The sequence below is a fragment of the Pongo pygmaeus genome, chromosome 13 (assembly GCF_028885625.2).
Source record: "Pongo pygmaeus isolate AG05252 chromosome 13, NHGRI_mPonPyg2-v2.0_pri, whole genome shotgun sequence".
Lineage (NCBI taxonomy): Eukaryota > Metazoa > Chordata > Mammalia > Primates > Hominidae > Pongo > Pongo pygmaeus.
In genome coordinates, this window is record NC_072386.2 from 128,811,164 (window position 1) to 128,832,222 (window position 21,059).

At 52.9% G+C, this 21,059-nt stretch overlaps 1 protein-coding gene and 1 long non-coding RNA gene across 7 annotated transcripts in view; one reads left to right on the forward strand and one right to left on the reverse strand.

The window, feature by feature from the left end:
- Positions 1–21,059, forward strand: part of CACNA1B (calcium voltage-gated channel subunit alpha1 B) — a 248,990-nt gene that overhangs the window by 159,625 nt on the left and 68,306 nt on the right. For all 6 annotated transcript variants that reach the window (XM_054501972.1, XM_054501966.1, XM_054501970.1 and 3 more), the window contains 6 exons: positions 6,926–7,052; positions 10,069–10,198; positions 10,564–10,623; positions 12,377–12,483; positions 16,414–16,510; positions 18,352–18,512. In XM_054501972.1, the coding sequence (XP_054357947.1) occupies positions 6,926–7,052; positions 10,069–10,198; positions 10,564–10,623; positions 12,377–12,483; positions 16,414–16,510; positions 18,352–18,512 (682 nt within the window). The remainder of the gene's footprint in view (positions 1–6,925; positions 7,053–10,068; positions 10,199–10,563; positions 10,624–12,376; positions 12,484–16,413; positions 16,511–18,351; positions 18,513–21,059) is intronic.
- On the reverse strand, positions 3,640–8,303 carry LOC129044222 (uncharacterized). Its single transcript, XR_008504633.1, has 3 exons — positions 8,032–8,303; positions 6,601–6,939; positions 3,640–6,145 (listed from the first exon to the last, which is right to left on the reverse strand). It is a non-coding gene; the product is annotated as an uncharacterized LOC129044222 (long non-coding RNA).

Genomic DNA, 21,059 nt, shown 5'->3' on the forward strand with positions numbered 1-21,059 from the left:
TTTACTAGTTATTTCAAAAATAACTTTTTACGGTTGGTTTGAGTCAGGATTCAAACGAGGTTTACTCATTTGAGTTTGCTTAATCTAAGTCTCTTTTACTTTAAAACAGTTTTCCTCTGCTTATTCGTGCCATTTATTTGTTGAGGAGAACATATGGTTTGTCCTGTAGAATTTCTCAGTTTGGTTGTTTGCATCATGGTGTTGTTTGGTATAGTCCTCTGTCCTCAATGTATTCTGTTACCTGGTAGTTAGATCTGGAACAGGGCTTCTGAGCCTTGCAGCTGTTGAAGCTCTATTGTGGACCGTGGCCTCTGCATTTTAGGATGCCTAGCAGCATCCTTGGCCTCCGCCCTCTCGATGCCAGGAGCGCCCCCTAGTTGTGACAACCAAAGGATGTCTAGAGACCGTTGTGAAAGAATCCAGGCCGGGCTCAGTGGCTCACATCTGTAATCCCAGCACTTTGGGAGGCTGAGGTGGGAGGATCACCTGAGGTCAGGCGTTCAAGACCAACCTGGCAAACATGGTGAAACCCCATCTCTACTAAAAATACAGAAATTAGCCAGGTGTGGTGGCAAGCGCCTGTAATCCCAGCTACTCAGGAGGCTGAGCCAGGAGAATCGCTTGAACCCGAGAGGCGGAGGTTGCAGTGAGCTGAGATCGCGCCATTTCACTCCAGCCTGGGCAACAGAGTGAGACTGTCTCAAAAAAAACAAAAAAAAAAAAAGAAAAAATCCAGTTCCCTTCTTTTGGAAGGCTTCCAGGTGGTGGTGTACACTTCCTGCCGCATGGTATCAGGAGCTCTGTCATGTCTGGTGTCTCTCTGGGTGATACTAACATGGAGCAGTGGGTTCAGCCTGATCTGCCATTGTAAAGTTCTCCACTGGTCTTTCCCTAAATGGTTCTAGTGACATCGATGATTGTTACCCAGATCTGTGAGTTCAGTGAGGGTCGCAAAATGGTAAATTTATAATTTCATGATTCTTTCTGTGTTTGTTATTTTGACTTTTTCTGTAAGAAAGATCTTACCTCATCAACTGCTTAGTTACCCTGAAATTCAGTTTGTATGTGTATTAAACAAGGTACTTGCTTCATTCTGTCCCTTTATTTATAAGTTTTCAAAATAATGAATCAATGCCCTATTAACAAATAGGACTGGTGAGAGCTAGAAGAAAATTATTATTGTAAAATTTTGAATTTAATGTGTTTGATGTATTTCAGTTCTTTGCAGTCACTATTACTTTTGGTGCTTAAATTGTCCTATCTTGGCCCATGTTCACCCTTTCAAGTTGATCGTTCTGCCCTTCTCACAGGCCTGGAGTAGAGTTTGACAGTTCTCTGGTTTTCGTCTATGACAGCATGTTCCAGGATCGTTGTGCACACTTCCTGTCCCCGATCTGGAATTGCTCATTTCTCCAAGAAGCAGCACACGCTGGACACTGCTGTGATTCCTGTGGATTCCACCCCCCGCCCCCCCGCCCCCATACTCTGGTGGCCTTTGCCTCCAGGGGCTTCCTCTTCAGCTTCTCTTCAGAGACTTCCCTTGGACTACAGGAACCACGGGAAGTGCATGGGAGTTTGCATCCCCCAAGGTGGCACTTAGCCAATGAAGGGAAAGTGCAGGTGCAGGAGAGCCAGCTCTCTGGCTTCAGTCAGTACAACCTTCTGGTTCAGATGAGAGCCCAGAGTGTCCCTGTGGGAGCCTAAGCCGCCTTTACAGGATTTGGTCTGAAGCGCACCCTTGCTCGGCTTCTTCACCTCCGTGTCTTGCTTTTCTCTTCCCGTCTGGAAGCCCATCCCACCTCACGGTGTGCTTCTGTAGAACCTGACTGGAGACACCGTGGCTCCTTTGATGAGATAGAGTATTTAGAGACAGTGGTCTATGGTCATTGCTTCTGGTTTCTTCTGGGAGCCTGTCCCACCTCACGGTGTGCTTCTGTAGAACCTGACTGGAGACGCCGTGGCTCCTTTGATGAGATAGAGTATTTAGAGACAGTCATCTGTGGTCATTGCTTCTGGGTTTTTATTGCTTTCAGGCTTTTTGGTGGGCTTTTTAAAAAGACAAAAGTGGCTGGATGCAGTGGCTCATGCCTGTAATCCCAGCACTTTGGGAGGCCAATGTGGGCGGATCACCTGGTGTCAGGAATTCGAGACCAGCCTGGCCAACATGGCAAAACCCCGTCTCTACTGGAAAAAAAAAAAAAGTGTATAAAAATTAGCTGGGTGTGGTGGGGTATGCCTGTAATCCCAGCTACTCAGGAGGCTGAGACAGGAGAATCGCTTGAACCCAGGAGGCGGAAGTTGTAGTGAGCCAAGATCTCACCACTGCACTCCAGCCTGGGCGATAGAGCAAGACTCTGTCTCAAAAAAAAAAAAAAGAAAAAAATATGTCATTAATTCCATGGCATTTGTAATTCAAATAGAAGATTGTAGGATTTTAATCTCACCTTTGTATTTATCTCTCTTTTCTTCTATCCTGAAAATGTCTTTTTGTCTTTTACCTTGCTTATTCTGTTTTTTAAAATGATATTGTTTACAAGTTTTTTCTTCCCTAATTATTTGCTTCTACTGCATAGAAATAATGAGCAGTTTCATCTGTTGGTTCTGTGCTCACCACAGAATTGTCAAACTAACTCTCGTTGCTCTAAGTAATTTTCTGTAGATTGTTTTGTTTTTTTAGGACACAGTTGTACCATCTGTGAATATATCATTTTTGACCCATGAATTCTTTAGTCTTTTTTTAGTTTCCAAATGTAAAATTTTAATTTTAATTAATCTCTTTGTTTCTGGTTTCTGCCTTAATTTCTAACTTCAGTGTATTGTGATTAGGAGAACATGATCTGTATGATAGTTTTCTTTGAAATTCATTTGCAGTTGCTCTGTGCCTTGGCTTTATGGTCAGCTTTTTTCATGGTTGGCTTTTGTTCTTGTTCTATATGTGCTTCAGAGGGATATGTTTTGTCTAATTTTGTGAGCTCTGAGCTTTTTATATTTGTATGCTAAATCAGGTTTGTTAGTTATATTACTCAAATATTCTTTATATTCATTAATATTTTGCTTGATTGACCTGTCAATAATTTTGTTTTATTTTTATAGAGTTGGGGGGACAAATGCAGTTTTGTTACATTAGATCTATTGTATAGTGGCGACATCTGGGCTTTTCGTGTAGCCATCACCTGGGTCAGGCGATCCTCCCACCTCAGCCTCTGCAGTAGTTGGACCACAGGTGCACACCACCATACCCAGATAATTTTTTGTATTTATTGTAGACATGGAGTTTCTCCATGTTGCCCAGGCTGGTCTTGAACTCCTGGGCTCAAGTGATCCACCTGCCTTGGCCTCCAAACTGCTGGGATTACGGTTGTGAGCCACTGCGCCTGGCCTATATTTACTTACTTTATGTATCTCATCTAAGAATTCCTGTATCTGAAGTCTTTAGGGGTGTGAGTGTACTCATTGTTTCTGTTGTGTCTTTCAGTCATGGTGACCTTGTTTCATGGTGTGTTTGGTCATACTGTTTGAGTTCATATATGACTGATCTTAATCCTTTGTATTAGGGTTCTCTTAGAGAGACAGAACTAATAGGATATATATCCTCTCTATATATGTATCTCCTATATATCATATATACATATATATGATATATGTATGGGAGGTTATTAAGTATTAACTCACACGATCACAAGGTCCCACAATAGGCTGTCTGCAAGCTGAGGAGCACGGAGAGCCATTCCGAGTCTCAAAGCTGAACTTGGAGTCCGATGTTCGAGGGCAGGAAGCATCCAGCATGGGAGAAAGATGTAGGCTGGGAGGTGAGGCCCGTCGTCTCCTTTTCACGTTTTTCTGGTTGACATTCGCTGGCAGCTGATTAGATGGTGCCTACCAGATGAAGGGTGGGTCTGCCTTCCGCAGCCCACTGACTCTCGTGTTAATCTCTTTTGGCAACACCCTCACAGACACACCCAGCATCAATACTTTGTATCCTTCAATCCAATCAAGTTGACACTCAGTATTAAACATCACATCCTCGTTTTCTCAACTAGGGTTTTGTGAGATAATTAAGCCCTACAGAAAATGAATTAACAACGTTTTCAGTTTTCTCAAGGACGGAACATAGCTTGTACCTCTTCAGATGTATAGGAGAGAAATCCTTTCTCTTGGGATATCTTTAGATATCTTGGGAAACAATAGCTTAAATTATCTCCAAATTCCCCCTAACCTGTGGGGACTCTGTAGGCCAACTGAGGAAGGTTTTTGTCAGAGAGGATTTGCATTTGTTGTTTCCAGAAGCCTGGGGTGCTGCCAGTCCGGGCTTACTTTAGCCCCGCTTTGGGGATGATTCCCATTCAGCTTCCCCACCTTGAAGTGAGCCCAAGGCTTGGGACTCCTACCCATGCACTGGAAGGAGCAGTTCCTCAGTTCAGCCTCAGTTTCTTAATCTGGAAAGGGGAACCTGTGCCGTCGCATGCTGTCAGGGGGAGTAAAGCACCTGGGCCGTGTCTGGCACGTGGCTGTTCTTAGTGAAGGCTCTCTTCCTTTCTGTATTCCCCTCCAAAGCTCGCTGTTTTGCTTCATTGTCTCCTATTTCAGGAATTTAATTTTTTTAACTGTTAAGTCTTTTTAAAAATAGCCTTTCTCCAACAATGACTTTAGTCTGTTGCAGTTTTCATTTTTATCCTTTCTGTTCTTTCTTCTGCTTTGACTCAACTGACATTTTTTTCCTATGATTGATGACTTTCATATGATTTTCCATGTTGTAGTAAATCTATTTCAGAGAAGTAGTTCCATCCAAGCTCTGGCATCTTTGTCCTATTTATTTTGAGCAGCAAAAGTCTTCATTGAATCCAGACTGATTCTTTTTTCCCAGTTTACTTAAGTTAATTAATTATTCATTTATTTTAGAGATGGAATCTCATTCTGTCACCCAGACTGGAGTACAGTGGTGCCATTGTAGCTCACTGTAACCTTGAACTCCTGACCTCAAGTGATCCTCCTGCTTCAGCCTCTGGAGTCGCTGGAACTGTATGCACGCGCCAACACACCCTAATTTTTTAATTTTTAAATTTTTTTGTAGAAACAGGGTCTGTCGCCATCTTGCCCAGGATGGTCTCGTTGCTTGAGACTCCTGGACTCAAGGGATCCCTCCCACCTTGGCCTCCCAACGTGCTGGGATTACAGGCATGAGCCACCACACACAGCTGTGGCATGTTTAATATCCATAGTATGGTGCTTCTTACAAATATTGCATATTTTACTTAGTCAGTTTATGGTTGTGCATTTTATAATTTTTGTTATTGTAAAAGAACTTACAACACACGCCTTTAAGCCCAGCACTTTGGGAGGCCAAGAAGGGCGGATCACTTGAGGTCAGAAGTTTGAGACCAGCCTGGCCAACATGGTGAAAGCCTGTCTGTACTAAAAATACAAAAATCAGCCAGGTGTGGTGGCGCACGCTTGTAATCCCAGCTACTCGGGATGCTGAGGCAGGAGAATCACTTGAACCAACCTGGGAGGCAGAGGTTGCAGGATGGTACCACTGTACTTCAGCCTGGGCAACAAGAGCAAAACTCTGTCTCCTGTCTCAAATTTAAAAACAAAAAACAAAAAACAAAAAAAAAAACTTGCAACAAAAACTTTTGGCAATACATATTTTTGTGGGCATGCTTCATTTCCTTAGTAGGTAATGTCTAATAAATTAATAGAATTTTTTAGGGCTTCAAGTAAGTTTTGCCAGATTGCTTTCTCGGATTACATAATTTTCATTTTCAACAGGGAAGTTTGATGGTGCCCATTTCAAAAGTGGTCGCTTTAAACTGCTTGTGCTCATGGGTGGGGGCCGGTTATCTTGGCTCTGGAGCCAGCATCCTCGGTGGTATAGACCCCACTGCTGTGGCTTTGGCTGTTTTCATGCTCACCTCGAAGCTTTTTTTCTCTGGCACAGCCTTTCTCTGCAGGACTTCGAAGTGGCCAGCAGTCAAGGGCTCCACAGCGGGCTCTGGGGATTAGCACCTTCACTTTGTTGCTCTTTAAAATCCTATTTGCTTTTATGTTTCTTTAAAGAATTCAAAATGAGTTGCAGCAGTGGGAGGTGGCTCCAAGTCACTGCACGTCTTCCTTGGTGTCCCTGAGGTCTCAAGAGCTCTGTCATCTATAAGAATTGAAATATACAATAGGATAGTTGAAAATGAAGAATTATTGTGAGAAAAACACTGGGCAGGGACAACAAAATTTACCTAAAAAAAACAACAAGGTGGCGGCCATGTTAGCCCTGGGGAGTTTGATTTGTGGGAGCACAGCTGGGGGGTGTGGTGGGGTGCTGAGTGGCAGAGGATGGGCCCTGGGGGAAGGAGGCGACGAGTGGGGGGGGCTGGCGAGGGAGCAGGGCCTGAGCAGAGGCTGGGTCCCCCTGGGAAGGGCGTCTTTCCAAGCTCCATGGCCTCACAGGACCCTCTCCTGGGATCTTGAGGAAGAAAATCCCAGGTCAAGGGAAACTGGACAGCGAGGTACAGGGAGCCTCTGTGGGTTTGCGGGTCAGGGGTTGGCCCCTGCTCCTCCCTGTGCTGCGGGTTCAAGGTCCCAGCAGAGGCAGTGGGAAGGTCTCACCAGGCTCTGGGCTTCTCAGTGCATCGAGACCCCTCAGCGCGGCAGACGGGTCCACAGCCACGGGTGCTGGGCTCGGTGTTGTTGCCAACCTTGGTGCAGCAAGAGGTGAGGAAGGGTCCGTTAGCGTCTCTGCGGCAGATGGTGGTCCTGGCTGTCATGCACCACGGTCATGTGTGTGAAGCACTGTTCTTAGCTGCATGCCCATCCCTGGTGGGCCTGTGAGGACCTGATGCAAGTGCCGGGGGCATGGGAGCTGGGAGAGAGCCACGCGATGTGGGCTTTGCGTGCACCACACCCCTTACTCGGGGGCCCTGTGTCCTTGTAGGTGGTAACGTGGACCTGGAAAGCCAAGCAGAGGGGAAGAAGGAGGTGGAAGCGGATGACGTGATGAGGAGCGGCCCCCGGCCCATCGTCCCGTACAGCTCCATGTTCTGTTTAAGCCCCACCAACCTGTGAGTCTCCTTGCCTGCTGGTGTGTGTGGCCGCCCACTCACCTATGCATCATGGCCTGTGGGATCTCAGTAGCCAGCATGCACTGATTCTGCGCACTTATGTAGAGAAACGGCTCTAAGTCCCACAGCAGACCCCAGAGGCACATGCCCGTGTGACCTCATTCTGCAGAAGAGGACACGGGCACAGGAGGCAGCCTCAGTGGAGCTGGGGTGAGCTCCAGGCCCGGGCTCCTCACCTCCTCTGTGGTGTGCGTGTGTCTCTGCACACAGGGACCCCGTCTGCCCTGTGTCGCAAACACACTTCCATCCATCTGCCTTCCCATCACACCTGGCACCTGTGTTGCCTGCGTGTGTGCACTGTGTTTATTTGCATGTCTATCCGTGTGTCCGCGCCTGTGCTTTTCATGCATTCATCATCCACTCTTCAGTCCAGGGCTTCCATTAGTCCAGCCAGTGTTTATGTGGCAGACAGCACTCTAGGTCCTGGGAATAGCTAGGAATGAACAAAACAGGTGAGAACCCCTGTCCTTGCTAAGCCTGTGTGCTGGTGGGAGAGACAGACAACAGACACGACAAATAAGTAAAAGACATAAGATGCAGATAGTGTTAAGTACTGAGAGGAAACACAAAGCAAGGCGTGGAGATGCGGACCGTTGGGTGCTAAAACTTAGATGAGAAGGTCAGATGGGGCTTCCGGGGTGAGACTGGAGCAGAGCTTGAGGAGGAGGAGGCAGAGGGAGAGGCAGACGGGTGGAACCACACAAGAGCTTGCCCGGCCAGAGCAGGGGCTGGGCAGGTGGACGGGAGGGCAGAGGGCAGCAAGGCCGCGTGGACGTACCCCTGTTCGTTACTGATCTGTCCATCCCCTTCTTCTTCTTTCACCACCCAACCATCTTTCCACCAAGCCCTGCGTTACCCCCTCTCCCTGCCTCCTCCCCCCATCATTCTTTTATCCAACACACATGTCTTGGGAGCTCACCCTGCTATGCTGCGGTTAGGAGTAAAGCGGTAATGGAGACAGACATGGATCCTGCCGTGTCAGGACTGACAGTGCAGTGGCAGTGAGGGGTGGTAACCTGGTATGGAAATGGAAACACAGGAAGGCACTGGCATTCTGGGAGCAGGTGAGAGAAGGCCAGGGAGGTTTTCTGGTGGAAGTGACATCTTGGTTGAAACCTGAAGGATGAGTAAGAGTTAAGGTGAAGAGGGGAGAGGGGAGGAACTAGCGGAACGTTCACAGTAGCCCAGAAGTAGAAGCCAGCAGTTGGCACACAGCCAAGGACAGAACTGGGTCAGAACACAAAAGGGTAGGCAGGGCTGGCTGGGTGTTCTGCTGCGGGGTTGGGGGGTTGCACCATCCCGGAGCACACTGAGAAGTGTGGGATGTGTGCACAGTGGGGGCACTCGGATTGCAGCCCAGCAGGGCCCTTTTATGGGGAGACTGCAGATGGAGGCCACTGAGTAGATGGTAAGGGTTTCAGGGAGAGAGAGTGGTGGTTTGACCAGGGTACTCATAGTGTTGATGTTTGGAAGTCAGGTGCGTGCGGAGGAATTTTAGAGGCAGAATCTACAGAATTTGGTGATAAATTAGATGTGGAAGGGGAAGGAGACATCGAGGATGTCTGACTGAAACCCAGTTTCTGCCTGACAGTTGTGGAAGGCACTGCGTTCACCAAGACCAGCGGTGCTGCTGGGGTCCCGCCCGCAGACCTTGCAAAGCCTGGGGCGGCTGGGGATGTCTCATGGCCAGGTGGACTTAGGATCTGAGCTGGGGGTAGAGCTGAGCGCCAGAAACCCAGACACAAGTTGGAGTGGATGACGGCTGAATTAGAAGGAAAGGCAGCCCTTTTGAGGAGGGGAAGTGGCAAGGGCTGAGGCAGCAGCAGGCTGGCGGTGGGCCAGGGATGAACAGCTCTGTGGACACAGGGGCATGAGCTAGATGGCTGAGTTCCCTTCAAGGAAGAGGGAGATGTGGGCAGCCGCTTAAGATGGATGGCCCTTGGGGGTTCGTAGGTTTGGGTAAGAGGAAGAGCTTAGAGGGGCTGGGGGCGGTGGACATGCTTGCGAGGCAGAGGAGGCACCTCCAGAGCACAGCCCTCGTGACGGGGGCCGTCTGCCCCACCTGCTCCGTCCACGGCTGCCTCTTCTCGTCCCCCACCCGTAGATGGGCTTCCCAGCCTCCTGGTTACTGTGCAGTCTCACGTTGTGGCTCTGCCAGTAGCAGGGAGGCCCCTGCTTGTTGATTTCCTCGCTGCTTCCTGGTATTTTGACTGCTGAATGGAGCTTCATCAGGCCTGTTCTGGTCACCCCTGTGTCCCCCAGTGTCCAGCACATGCCTGGCAGGGTAGGTGCTCAGTAATGTTGAACAAGCGAGTCAGGCAAATGGGACTGGAGCAAAAGGCGAGCATGTGGCAGTGTGTGGAGTGTGTTCCTGTGCAGCGTGTTCACGTGGAGTGTGTTCACATGCACCCTGGGAGCCTGGATAGGGCACACACCCCGCACAGGCCCTAGAGAACTTTCCTAGGGCAAGAGAGGCCTGCTCTCCATGAGAATATTGACGCTGAAATTCTTCCTCTCTGAGCAACTCTCTCCCTGCTGCCCACAGCTGACTTCTTCTATGAAAGGGCTGGGTAGTTGATGCTGTTGGCTTTGGACTGCTGTTGGCTGCATGGACAGTTGGTAGTGAATGGATGTAGCTGTACTCCAGTGAAATTTTATTCACACAAACAGGTCACCCCATCTGGCCTGTGAGCTTTGGTTTGTTGACCCCTGCCATGAGGTTCTGCAGCCTTCCGCACCCCTTGTCCCGGGAGGCCCTCTCAGGAATCTCAGCCACTGTCCGTCACCTGGCTGCCACCACCAACCACAGGGACCATTAGCAAAGCAAAGCTCTGGGGCCACAGCTTCCTGAGGCAGCCCAGAGCCCTTTCTGCGGGATGGGCTGAGCCTGCCCTGTGGCAAGGGGCTGGCGCACTCGGCTAGAGGGCCTTGTGGTGATCCGTGCGTTCCCTCACAGGCTCCGCCGCTTCTGCCACTACATCGTGACCATGAGGTACTTCGAGATGGTCATTCTCGTGGTCATCGCCTTGAGCAGCATCGCTCTGGCTGCTGAGGACCCAGTGCGCACAGACTCGCCCAGGAACAATGTGAGTGGCCTGGATGGCCGGGTCCCTGCCAGGCTGTGGCGGGGGAGCTGGGTGCCTTCTCAGGGGACCAAGGGGCTGGGGTGGGTCTGGGGTCCTGTCTTCTCACGGGACACCCCTCCTTCCTCTGTCTGTGTGCCTGGGAGTGCAGGAACAAAGGTCTGGAGACAGGAAGACAGGGTGCGGCAGAGGGGGCCTGTTCCCAGACGGTGCTTGTCAGAGACCCCCCTCCCAGAACCGTTTTCCACAGGCTTCCTGGCTCCCTGGCTGACTGCTTAGAGGCATGGAGGAAAAACTCGGAGCCACTGGGGGCACCCTGGCTCAGGTTTCAGCCCAGCCTTTGAGAATAACCTTCCTTTTGGTTTCAGGCTCTGAAATACCTGGATTACATTTTCACTGGTGTCTTTACCTTTGAGATGGTGATAAAGGTGAGATATATGGCTGCCCCTTGTGACCCCAGTGTTTTGCTCTCCCTCCCTCATGATTGAGATGGGACCAGGGCAGTGGTTGAACCACAATTTCTATAAACTCTTAAGACATATGGTAGGTGTGTGTGTACTGGGTGTGTGCTCAGCGTGTGAACATGTGCACACAAAGAGGCTTTGTCGTTCACTGAGGAAATTACATCCCCCACTGGGAGTGCTCCCCAGCGTCGTGCCTGGGCCTCCGCTTGCCCTGGTTTCTTGAACACATGAGCTACAGTCTCTCTCCAATGTGCACATGTGGGCGGAGGCCCTCCTTCTTAGGACAGTAAAGGAGGAGGGCTGCGTGGCATTGGCTGGGGGAGGAGGAGACCTGGGAGAGAGAGAGTGTTGGAAGATTGTTGGAAGTGGGTGTTGAAGACTTGAATGTAGGAGGGCATTTGTCTTATGATAGATTCTGAGTCCTTCACTCTCTGCCTCTAAGTGTTGACACGAGGTCCCCCATATCACTGTCTGACTAGTGTGGCCCTTGTGTGTTTATGCAGGTGTGCCTTCAGTGTGGTTGAGTGTGCACACACCTGCACATCCATGACTTCCGTGCAGCTTAGGGTATGTGTGTGCCCACATGCGTGCACACAGGACAGCGTGTGCATATGGAGCACTGACAGCAGATGCATGAACACGTTACCTCTGCTATTTCACTCTTGCAAAATTCTGTAGGGTGTGCGTCATCATCCCCATTTTACAGATGAGAGAGCTGACCCTTAGCGAGGGTATGTTACCGGCCTAGAATTGCAGCAGCAGGAGTGACAGAGCCAGGATGTGAGTGAAGGTCTGCATAACTGCAGTCCTGCTGCTCTGAGCTTGCCTGCAGGGGATCTGGGCGAGCTCTGAGCTCCCTGGGGCCATGTGTGCCTACAGCCCAGTGATGGAGGAGCAGGTGGAGACGGAGACCTCAGTCTCATTCAGGCTGCAGGGAATTTAGGAGCCCAGGCAGGATCTCAGCCAGTCACAAGCCATGTAGGGATATTTGGGTCCATGGCATTGAGGTCCAAAGGCCCACTGAGGCCCTTCGGGGTGTGACCTGGGCCGTGTCTCCCTACTCTGACAGGGCATGTAAAGGTGTCTCTAAGGTGCACTGATGTCACAGGTGTGCACATAACGTGTGCACTCAGCCACACTGAGCCTTCCACGGGGACCTAGAGCTATATTCCTCCCCCATGACTCTGGAGCCAAGCCCTGTAGCTCTGCCTGTCTTTCTAGGTTTGTTTTGGTTTGGTTTTTTGAGACAGGGTCTCACTCTGTCATCCAGGCTGGAGTATGGTGGTGTGATCTCAGCTCACTGCAGTCTCTGCGTCCTGGGTTCAAGCAATTCTCATGCCTCAGCCTCTCAAGTAACTGGGATTACAGGTGTGCAGCACCACACCCGGCTAATTTTTGTATGTTTAGTAGAGATGGGGTTTCACCTTGTTGTCCAGGCTGGTCTTGAACTCCTGAGCTCAGGTGATCTACCCGCCTCAGCCTCCCAAAGTGCTGGGATTTCAGGCATAAGCCACCATGTCTGGCCATGTTTTATTTTTTTTCTTAAAGAGACAGGATTTCACCATGTTGCCCCGGCTGGTCTCCAACTCCCGGGCTCAAGCAATCTGCCTGCCTCAGCCTCCCCAAGTGCTGGGATTACAGGCATGAGCCTCCGCGCCTGGCCTCTGCCTGTCTTTTCTGGACTATCACATACCTAAAGTGTGTTTCTCCCTCCTAGATGATCGACTTGGGACTGCTGCTTCACCCTGGGGCCTATTTCCGGGACTTGTGGAACATTCTGGACTTCATTGTGGTCAGTGGCGCCCTGGTGGCGTTTGCTTTCTCGTAAGTAACGTTTGCTCTGCTCTGGCTAGGGAGAGCCCCCAGAATCACAATGGGCATGAGGGTGAGGGAATAAGGAAGAGGCCCTCCTGTGGGCCTCCCTGGGCTGCCTGTGGCTCTGTTGCTGTCCATGTGGGACTGTCCCTGCCTGCTTGGGGCGGGGCTGCGTGGGGTTAGGAGGGCCTGAGGTCTGTCTGTGGCTCTCAAACTAGGTAGGGCCCTGGCGTGGCCTGTGGCCCTGGGACCATCCCCGCCTGCCTGGAGGGGTGGGGGCTATGTGGGGCTGGGAGGCCCTGGTGTGGCCGGTGGCTCTGGGACCGGGCGGCACAGCTTCTGGTGTGCCCAGCGTTTGCCTCCCAGGGTCCTTGGAGGCAACTTCACCTTGACCTGCTCTGAGGCAAGTCTGCTCCTGACCCAGGGAGACCTCTGGTGCTTTCGCCCAAGGCAGAACTGGTGGTCACCTTCCCCTTTTGGGGCGTTAGACGTCTCCTCTGACTCCCGAGCCAGTGGTACTTGGCCCTGCTGTGGCTGGAAATGGAGTTGGCTTCCTCAGATACTGCATAGAGGGCGTCGTCGGGGGCTCAGCTACAGCTTGGGATGGGAATACGGCAGGGAGTTGTGGGGTGAGATCCAGAGACAAGGAAGACCCCTAGTGGACGACAGACATGAGGGAGGGTCCACATCTCTCTGAGCGGCTGGGAGGGCTGCTCCTGGCGCCACTGACTCTGTTCTCTTTGTCTTCCTCTTGCTGGACTCGGCAGGAGCTTCGTGGGGTAATGCCTTCTCTCCCCCACACGCTGCCCCTGACATCACAGCATTCCAGCAGCCCCTCTTGGGTCATTTCATCTCCAGCCTCACCCCCCGCTCATCCACCTTCACCCCATCAGGGCTGCATGCTGCCGGGAGCCAAGTCCCCGGCCAGGGGTTCCTGCCATGCCTCGGGAGCGGGGTGGGGAGCTGGGCTGGAGCTGGGCATAGTCAGCCCTTGGTGAGGAGCTTCCTGGTGAGCAGGCTGTCACCAGTGAGGGCTGGAGGCTGGGGCCTTTGGCCTGGAGGGCAGCAAGGGCTCCGGGAGGGAACTGCCACCTGTGGCCACAGCCGGAGGACCGGGGACATTGCGAGGCGCTCCCGGTGCAGCTCCTCTCTGGAAGAGCGGCGTTCTTTCCTCTTTCCTCTCCACTCCAGCCCCCTGCAATTCCCACTGTCTCCTCTTTCTGTGATAAAGGAATGAGAGCTTTGCCAAAGCATCAGCATAGGCCTTGGGAGTGGGAACACTGCAGCCAGGGGTCCCCCAGTCAGGAGGAGGGGAAGGGGTTGGGCCTATCCAGGCGGCTTCAGAGCAGGAGAAAAGGAGCAGGCCCCAGATGGACACTCCCCCAGAAAGCCTCATTTACTGGGTGACAAAACAGTATCCCCTCCCTCCTGCTCCTGTCCCCTCTTCCCTCAGCTGGAGGAGAAGCTGGTTTGAGAGTGGGTGTCGGGAGCACTGGGGTGATGGAGACAGGAGGCTGGGTTCTTCCCACCTGGAAGCGTTTCAGGGGGAGTTTGATCTGATTCTGGAGTGTAGCCTACGGTCAGGGGAGAAGAAGGGGACCAGGGTGCCCGAGCCGTGTAGTTCACTCTCCCTGCTCAGCCCCAAGTGTTGCTGGAGCCCCAGGAAGAGCATAGGGGGCAGGGCTGCCCCTACAAGCAGGCCTTCCCCAGGGAACGTGGTGGGACGTGGCCTCTGAGCAGGGTGGGGAAGGGCTCCATGTGTGAGTGAATCCCATTCAGCCCTGAGTCCTCAGCTCCCACCCTCGCCTCCCGCCAAGTAGAGTGGCTTTGCTTCTGAGAACGGGGGCTGCCTTAGGAGGAAATCTCTCCTAGACACCGCTGGCCCGGCCTCAGTAGGGTCATGGGAGGCCCACTCCCCAGAATGTGCTAATTCCTGCATCCCTGACAGGTGGAGGCAGCTACATGGGTCTGTCCTGGCTTTTTCTTCGAGGGGCCCTGATCGAGGCTGGCTGGTTCTGTACTTCTGCTTGCTTTTGTGCCTGGAATTTTCTTTCCCCGACTTCCTGCCTTGCCATCCCTGTGCTGCATGAGTTTTCCTGTCTGCTGCTTTCTGGGTCGCGTTGATATGTCTGTCTCTGTGGCTCTTTCTCCCTCCCTCCTTCCTCCCTCCCTCCTTCCTCCCTCCTCCCTGCCTCCCTCCTTCCCTCCCTCCCTCCTTCCCTCCCTCCTTCCTCCCTCCCTCCCTCCTTCCCTCCCTCCTTCCTCCCTCCTCCCTCCCTCCCTCCCTCCCTCCCTCCCTCCTTCCCTCCCTCCTTCCCTCCCTCCTTCCTCCCTCCCTCCCTCCTTCCCTCCCTCCTTCCTCCCTCCCTCCCTCCTTCCCTCCCTCCTTCCTCCCTCCCTCCCTCCTTCCCTCCCTCCTTCCCTCCCTCCTCCCTCCCTCCCTCCCTCCCTCCTCCCTCCCTCCCTCCTCCCCTCCCTCCTTCCTCCCTCCTCCCTCCTTCCCTCCTCCCTCCCTCCCTCCTTCCTCCCTCCCTCCCTCCTTCCCTCCCTCCTTCCTCCCTCCTCCCTCCCTCCTCCCTCCCTCCCTCCTTCCCTCCCTCCTTCCTCCCTCCTCCCTCCTTCCCTCCCTCCTTCCCTCCCTCCTCCCTCCTTCCCTCCTTCCCTCCCTCCCTCCCTCCCTCCTCCCTCCCTCCCTCCTTCCCTCCCTCCTTCCTCCCTCCTCCCTCCTTCCCTCCCTCCTTCCCTCCCTCCTCCCTCCTTCCCTCCCTCCCTCCCTCCCTCCTCCCTCCCTCCCTCCTTCCCTCCCTCCTTCCTCCCTCCTTCCCTCCCTCCTTCCTCCCTCCCTCCCTCCTTCCTCCCTCCCTCCCTCCCTCCCTCCTTCCTCCCTCCCTCCTTCCCTCCCTTCTTCCTCCCTCCTCCCTCCCTCCTTCCCTCCCTCCTTCCTCCCTCCCTCCCTCCTTCCCTCCCTCCTCCCTCCCTCCCTCCCTCCCTCCTTCCCTCCCTCCCTCCCTCCTTCCTCCCTCCCTCCCTCCTTCCTCCCTCCCTCCCTCCTTCCTCCCTCCCTCCCTCCTTCCCTCCCTCCTTCCTCCCTCCTCCCTCCTTCCTCCCTCCCTCCCTCCTTCCCTCCCTCATTCCTCCCTCCCTCATTCCTCCCTCCCTCCCTCCTTCCCTCCCTCCTTCCTCCCTCCCTCCCTCCTCCCCTCCCTCCCTCCTTCCTCCCTCCCTCCTCCCCTCCCTCCCTCCCTCCTTCCTCCCTCCCTCCCTCCCTCCCTCCTTCCTCCCTCCTCCCTCCCTCCATCCCTCCTTCCCTCCCTCCCTCCCTCCCTCCTTCCCTCCCTCTCCCCTTGTTTGTCTTAGTTCCTGCCTCTTGCATTGCCTCTGTATTCGTCCAACTTTTTCTCTTTCTTACTCTCCTTCCTCTCTTCTGTCTTCCTGCTATCAGTTTCACGTCATTGGGAGGAATCTTAGGACGGCTGAGGAGATCTGTAGGGCAGAGGCCAGACAGGTCCCCTTTACCTCTCTCTAGCCAGCCCGAAAAGCAAGGAAAAAAGCCCTTCCAGAAGATTCTCTCCCTAGAAACGTGCTTGTGGGCTCCCACTTCTGGGTCTGCAGTCCTTGTGCGAGTCCCTTCTGTCCTCTTAATCGTGGAAGCTGGGGTGGGATGGGTGTTGGGGTGATGGTTCTTCTCTTTGTGCACCAGATGCTGCTGCCCTAGCCCCAGCTCCTGTCCTTAGATGAGGCCCGGGCCAGGCAGCCCCTGGGAAGAGTCATGGTGGCCTGTGGCACCTGCAGGGCAAGGCCTCTCTGCTCCTGGGTCCTCCACCCTGGAGTCTGAGACAAAATGCACAGGGGAGCAGGACCCAGACCCTGGGGGGCCACGTGGGAGCTGGGCACACCCATGCCTCCTACCTGTCTGCATCTGTGGCTTCTCCCTTCTAGAGGATCCAAAGGGAAAGACATCAATACCATCAAGTCTCTGAGAGTCCTTCGTGTCCTGCGGCCCCTCAAGACCATCAAACGGCTGCCCAAGCTCAAGGTTGGAGCCTGGAGTTGGGGCTTGAGGGATGTGCTGTGTGTGCATGTGTGTGTGCGTGCGTGTGCGTGTGTGTGTGTGTGTGCATGTAGTGCGTGAGTGTGTGTGTGTTCACATCACACCCCTGTGTGAGGGGGTTGGGCTCACTCAGCTGTAAACCCCCATTACCCAAGTAGACCTTGTTCCCAGCAGCCTCCTGTGAGAATCCTCCTCCTTAGCCCAGCAGGACCAGGCGGCACAGCGTTTTTCTTCAGCAGCTGCAGTGCAGTGCGGGAAAGGCTGCCGGGACAGGTGCAGGGTGGTGGAGGGAGATGCTGGAGGTCAGGGACTTGGGACATTGGCTGCTGAGAGGGGGACAGGCACGGGCTGAGCTTCTGCATAAAGACAGAGAATAAACCCAAACTCATAGGGCCACGCTGAAACCTAGTAATCGTGAGCTTGTGCTAGGCCCTGTGCGAATTGCTTCATGTGCTTCAGCTCACTTAATCTCCCAAACCTTTATACAGTAGATTCTTTTACTGGAAATTCAAGCCATTGAGACCTGAGGCAATGTGGGACTTAGAGAAGAAAGTTTGCTTAGAACCTGTATGTGAAGGAGTGGGCTGGCAGGCAGCTGGGGAAGGCGTCGGAGGCCCACTGGGTCCAGGGAGGAGTGGCACCTACCCTGGCACCAAGTGGCGCTGTGCAGTGGTCATCCACAGTGTGCCAGGCTGCTTTGTGGGAGACGGTTGTGGCCCCACCTTCCCGTCACAGCTAGATCAGAGCAGCCTGTGAGGTGTCTTCCCAGCTCTGAGAGCAGCATTGTGTGTACAGGGAATGCTGAGCTTCCAGGTCGGGAAGGACCCAGGAGAAGGCCTCAGGTGGTGATGGCTGATGACAGGGCAGCCTCGGGCCATGGAGCACATGTGTCCCTGTCCTGGAGCCTACTGCTTTATCCTCAGTTTGCCCAAATTGCTTCCCTGATGGGCAGGGTGCAAGTGCAGGGCGGAGCCTGGCTGCATCCTCTCTGCACAGGCCCAGCACCTCCTGGTGCAGCTGGGCCTGGGCTCCTGGTCATTCCTGTTTCTGTGGCTGAACTCTGACCTGTAAGGTCGGCCCTCCTAGGCATCCAGCCGCTGCCTCTAGCACCTCCTGCCCCTCCATCCGGGCCAAGATGCCTCCCCTCACAAGAGACACAGCACCAGTCTTGTGTGTCAAGGAAGCTGGCGGTGGAGCCTCTCTGTGGTCAGGGGCCTGAGGGCCTTGCAGGGCCCTGGAATGCCTGGGGGCCACCTGAGCCTCAGTGGTCCTCAGGTTTCCATCCTGTAGGTGCCCTTCCTGGTCCTCTCTCCTGGCTCCCTTCACATCCTTTCCTGCTTCCAGCCCCTCCCTGTGGCTCCACCTCTTGTCATGGCTCCACCCCTCTCATCATGGCCCCACCCTCCCACCATGGCCCCACCCCTTTCCTCATGGCCCCACCCATTCCCTTATGGCCCCACCCATTCCCTTATGGCCCCACCCTCCCACCATGGCTCCACCCCTTTCCTCATGGCTCCACCCCTCTCATCATGGCACCACCCTCCCACCATGGCCCCACCCCTTTCCTCATGGCCCCACCCATTCCCTTATGGCCATGCCCTCCCACCTTGGCTCCACCCCCTCATCATGGCACCACCCTCCCCCTCATGGCCCTACCCTCCCACCATGGCCCCACCCCTTTCCTCATGGCCCCACCCTCCCCCTCATGGCCCCACCCTCCCACCATGGCTCCACCCCTTTCCTCATGGCCCCACCCATTCCCTTATGGCCATGCCCTCCCACCTTGGCTCCACCCCCTCATCATGGCTCCGCCCCTCCTCCTGCAGGCTGTGTTTGACTGTGTGGTGAACTCCCTGAAGAATGTCCTCAACATCTTGATTGTCTACATGCTCTTCATGTTCATATTTGCCGTCATTGCGGTGCAGCTCTTCAAAGGGAAGTTTTTCTACTGCACAGATGAATCCAAGGAGCTGGAGAGGGACTGCAGGTAAACTGAGGCAGGGTGCAAGGTGGGACACACAGCCCCATGATGCAGACAACACTGGGAGTTCCCTTGGGACCAGGTGGAGCTGGTCACATGGCGTGGGAGACTCCACTGCAGAGCATCACGGACCCTGCCTGAGGGCCAGGGAGGGGCTTGCTTGAGAAGGGCTAGTGTCACCACAGAAGACGGGATGCATCCCCTCCCCAGCACCACACCAGGGGCCCCCAGCACTTCCTCCTCAGCAAAGTCAGGAACCAGGCATGTTTTGAGGGACACAGACATCCAGGGAGCTCAAGGTGCCCACTGGGCAAGGCTTCTCTAAGCCCTAGAGATCTTGGCTGGGCTGTAAGGTCAGAGGGGCTGCCCGGTGGCTGGAGCTGCTGTCACTGTCCACATGAGGCCTCAGAGCTTCCTGTGCCCAGCGCTGCCTCCAAAGCGGACAGGAGAGGGGCCCTTGGGGAAGAGCTGGGGGAAAGCTGGTTAGCTGCCTATGTGGACCCCGGGCAAGGCAGTACCCACAGTGTCTTCTTGCCCACGCGGCAGCGTCCCAGCTGCCTCTGTGTGAATATCATGCAGCTTCCTCCTGTACTGCGTGACTGATGGGCACTTGGCTGTTTGCAGCTGGGAATGCTGCACGTGCACATGTCCGCCAGGGAGCAGTAGCAGTTTGGGGAGGTGTATCTGTCTGATAGTGGAATTGCCGGGTCCTGGGTGTGCGTGTACTCAGCCTTAGTAGATGCTGCCAGGCCCTTGCGTAAAATTACACTCTCTCCAGCGTGGATGAGAGCCCCACATCCTAGCTAAATCTTGGTGTTTTCTTCCTTGCCTTTCTGGGTGTAGTGGTCATTCACCGTGGTTTAATTTTGCACTTGTGTGATGACCAATGAGATTGAGCCCCCTTTGCTAGGGAGATTGGCCACTTAGGTGTTCTTTTCTGGAAGTGTCTGCCTGTGGTCCTGTGTCTGCTGTCTGCGTCTTTCCTGTTGGTTACTAGGAATCATGTAATGTTCTGGACAGGAACTCTTTGTCAGATGTACAGATCGCGGATGTCTTCTCCTCCCTTTTAATGATGTCTTTTAAAACACAAAGTTCTTTTTTCTTTTTCTTTTCTTTTTTTTTTTTTTTTTTTTTTTTGAGACAGGATCTCACTCTTTTGCCCAGGCTGGAGTGCAGTGCTGCTATTGCAGCTCAGTGCAGCCTGGAACTCTCAGGCCCAAGTGATCCTCCCTCCTCAACCTCCTGAGTAGCTCAGACAACTACAGGCACGTGCCACCATGCTTGGCTAATTTTTAAAATTTTTTGTTGAGATGAGGTCTTGCTATGTTGCCAAGCTGGTCTCGAACTCCTGGGCTCAAGCAGTCCTCCTGCCTCGGCCTCCCAGAGTGCTGGGATTACAGGTGTGAGCCACTGGCCCAACTGCAGTTCTTGATTTTAATAGAGTCCAGCTGACCTTTTTTATTCTTTTATGCCGAGTGCTCTTTATATCCTGTTTAAGAAATCTATCCCAAGGCCAGGGATGTTTTCTTGTGTTTTCTTCTGAAAAGTGTTATTTTTGCCTTTCACATTAAGATCTGCAATTTACTTGGAAGTTGGTTTTTATGTGTTGCATAAGGTATGGGTTAAGATACATTTTCTGACGATAGATATCCAATTCACCCAGCACTGTTTATTTGAAAAGATCATTCTTACCCAGTGTAATGGACTTTTAAAAAAAACAAAACAAAACAGCTTTAGGCCAGGTGCGGTGGCTCACGCCTGTAATCCCAGCACTTTGGGAGGCTGAGGTGGGTGGATCATGAGGTCAGGCGTTGGAGACCAGCCTGGTCAAGATAGTGAAACCCTGTCTCTACTAAAAATACAAAAAATTAGCTGGGTGTGGTGGCCAGCACCTGTAATCCCAGCTACTCGGGAGGCTGAGGCAGGAGAATCGCTTGAACCTGGAAGGTGGAGGTTGCAGTGAGCCAAGATTGTGCCACTGCACTCCAGCCCGGGCGACAGTGCGAGACTCTGTCTCAAAAAAAAACAAAAACAGAAATGAAAAAACAGCTTTATTGAGATGTAACTAACACATTATACTGTTTGTTCATAACAATCCACTTAAAGTGTGCAATTAAGTGGTTTTTAGTATATTCACAGGTACATGCAACCATCGCCACAGTCGATTTTAGAACACATTTTCAGCACCAAGAAAAAAAAGAAAAACCCGCACCATTTAACTATCATCCCCTACATCCCTGTCCCACCCCTAGCCAACTATGAATCTGTTTTTAATCTCTGTAAACCTCTCTGTTCTGGACATTTTTTGTAAATTGAATGATACAATATGTGGTCTTTTGTGAGTGGCTTCTTTCGCTGATGTTTTCAGGTTTGTCCACGCAGTGTCCTGTGTCAGAGCCTCGTTCCTTGTTACGGCTGAATATCTGTTCTGTGCTGTGCCACATTTTCCTTATTCTTTCATTTGCTGATGAACATTGGGTTGTTTCTACCTTGTGGCTGTTATAAATGATGCTGTTGTATACATTTGTGTCCACATTTTTGTGTGGGTCTGTT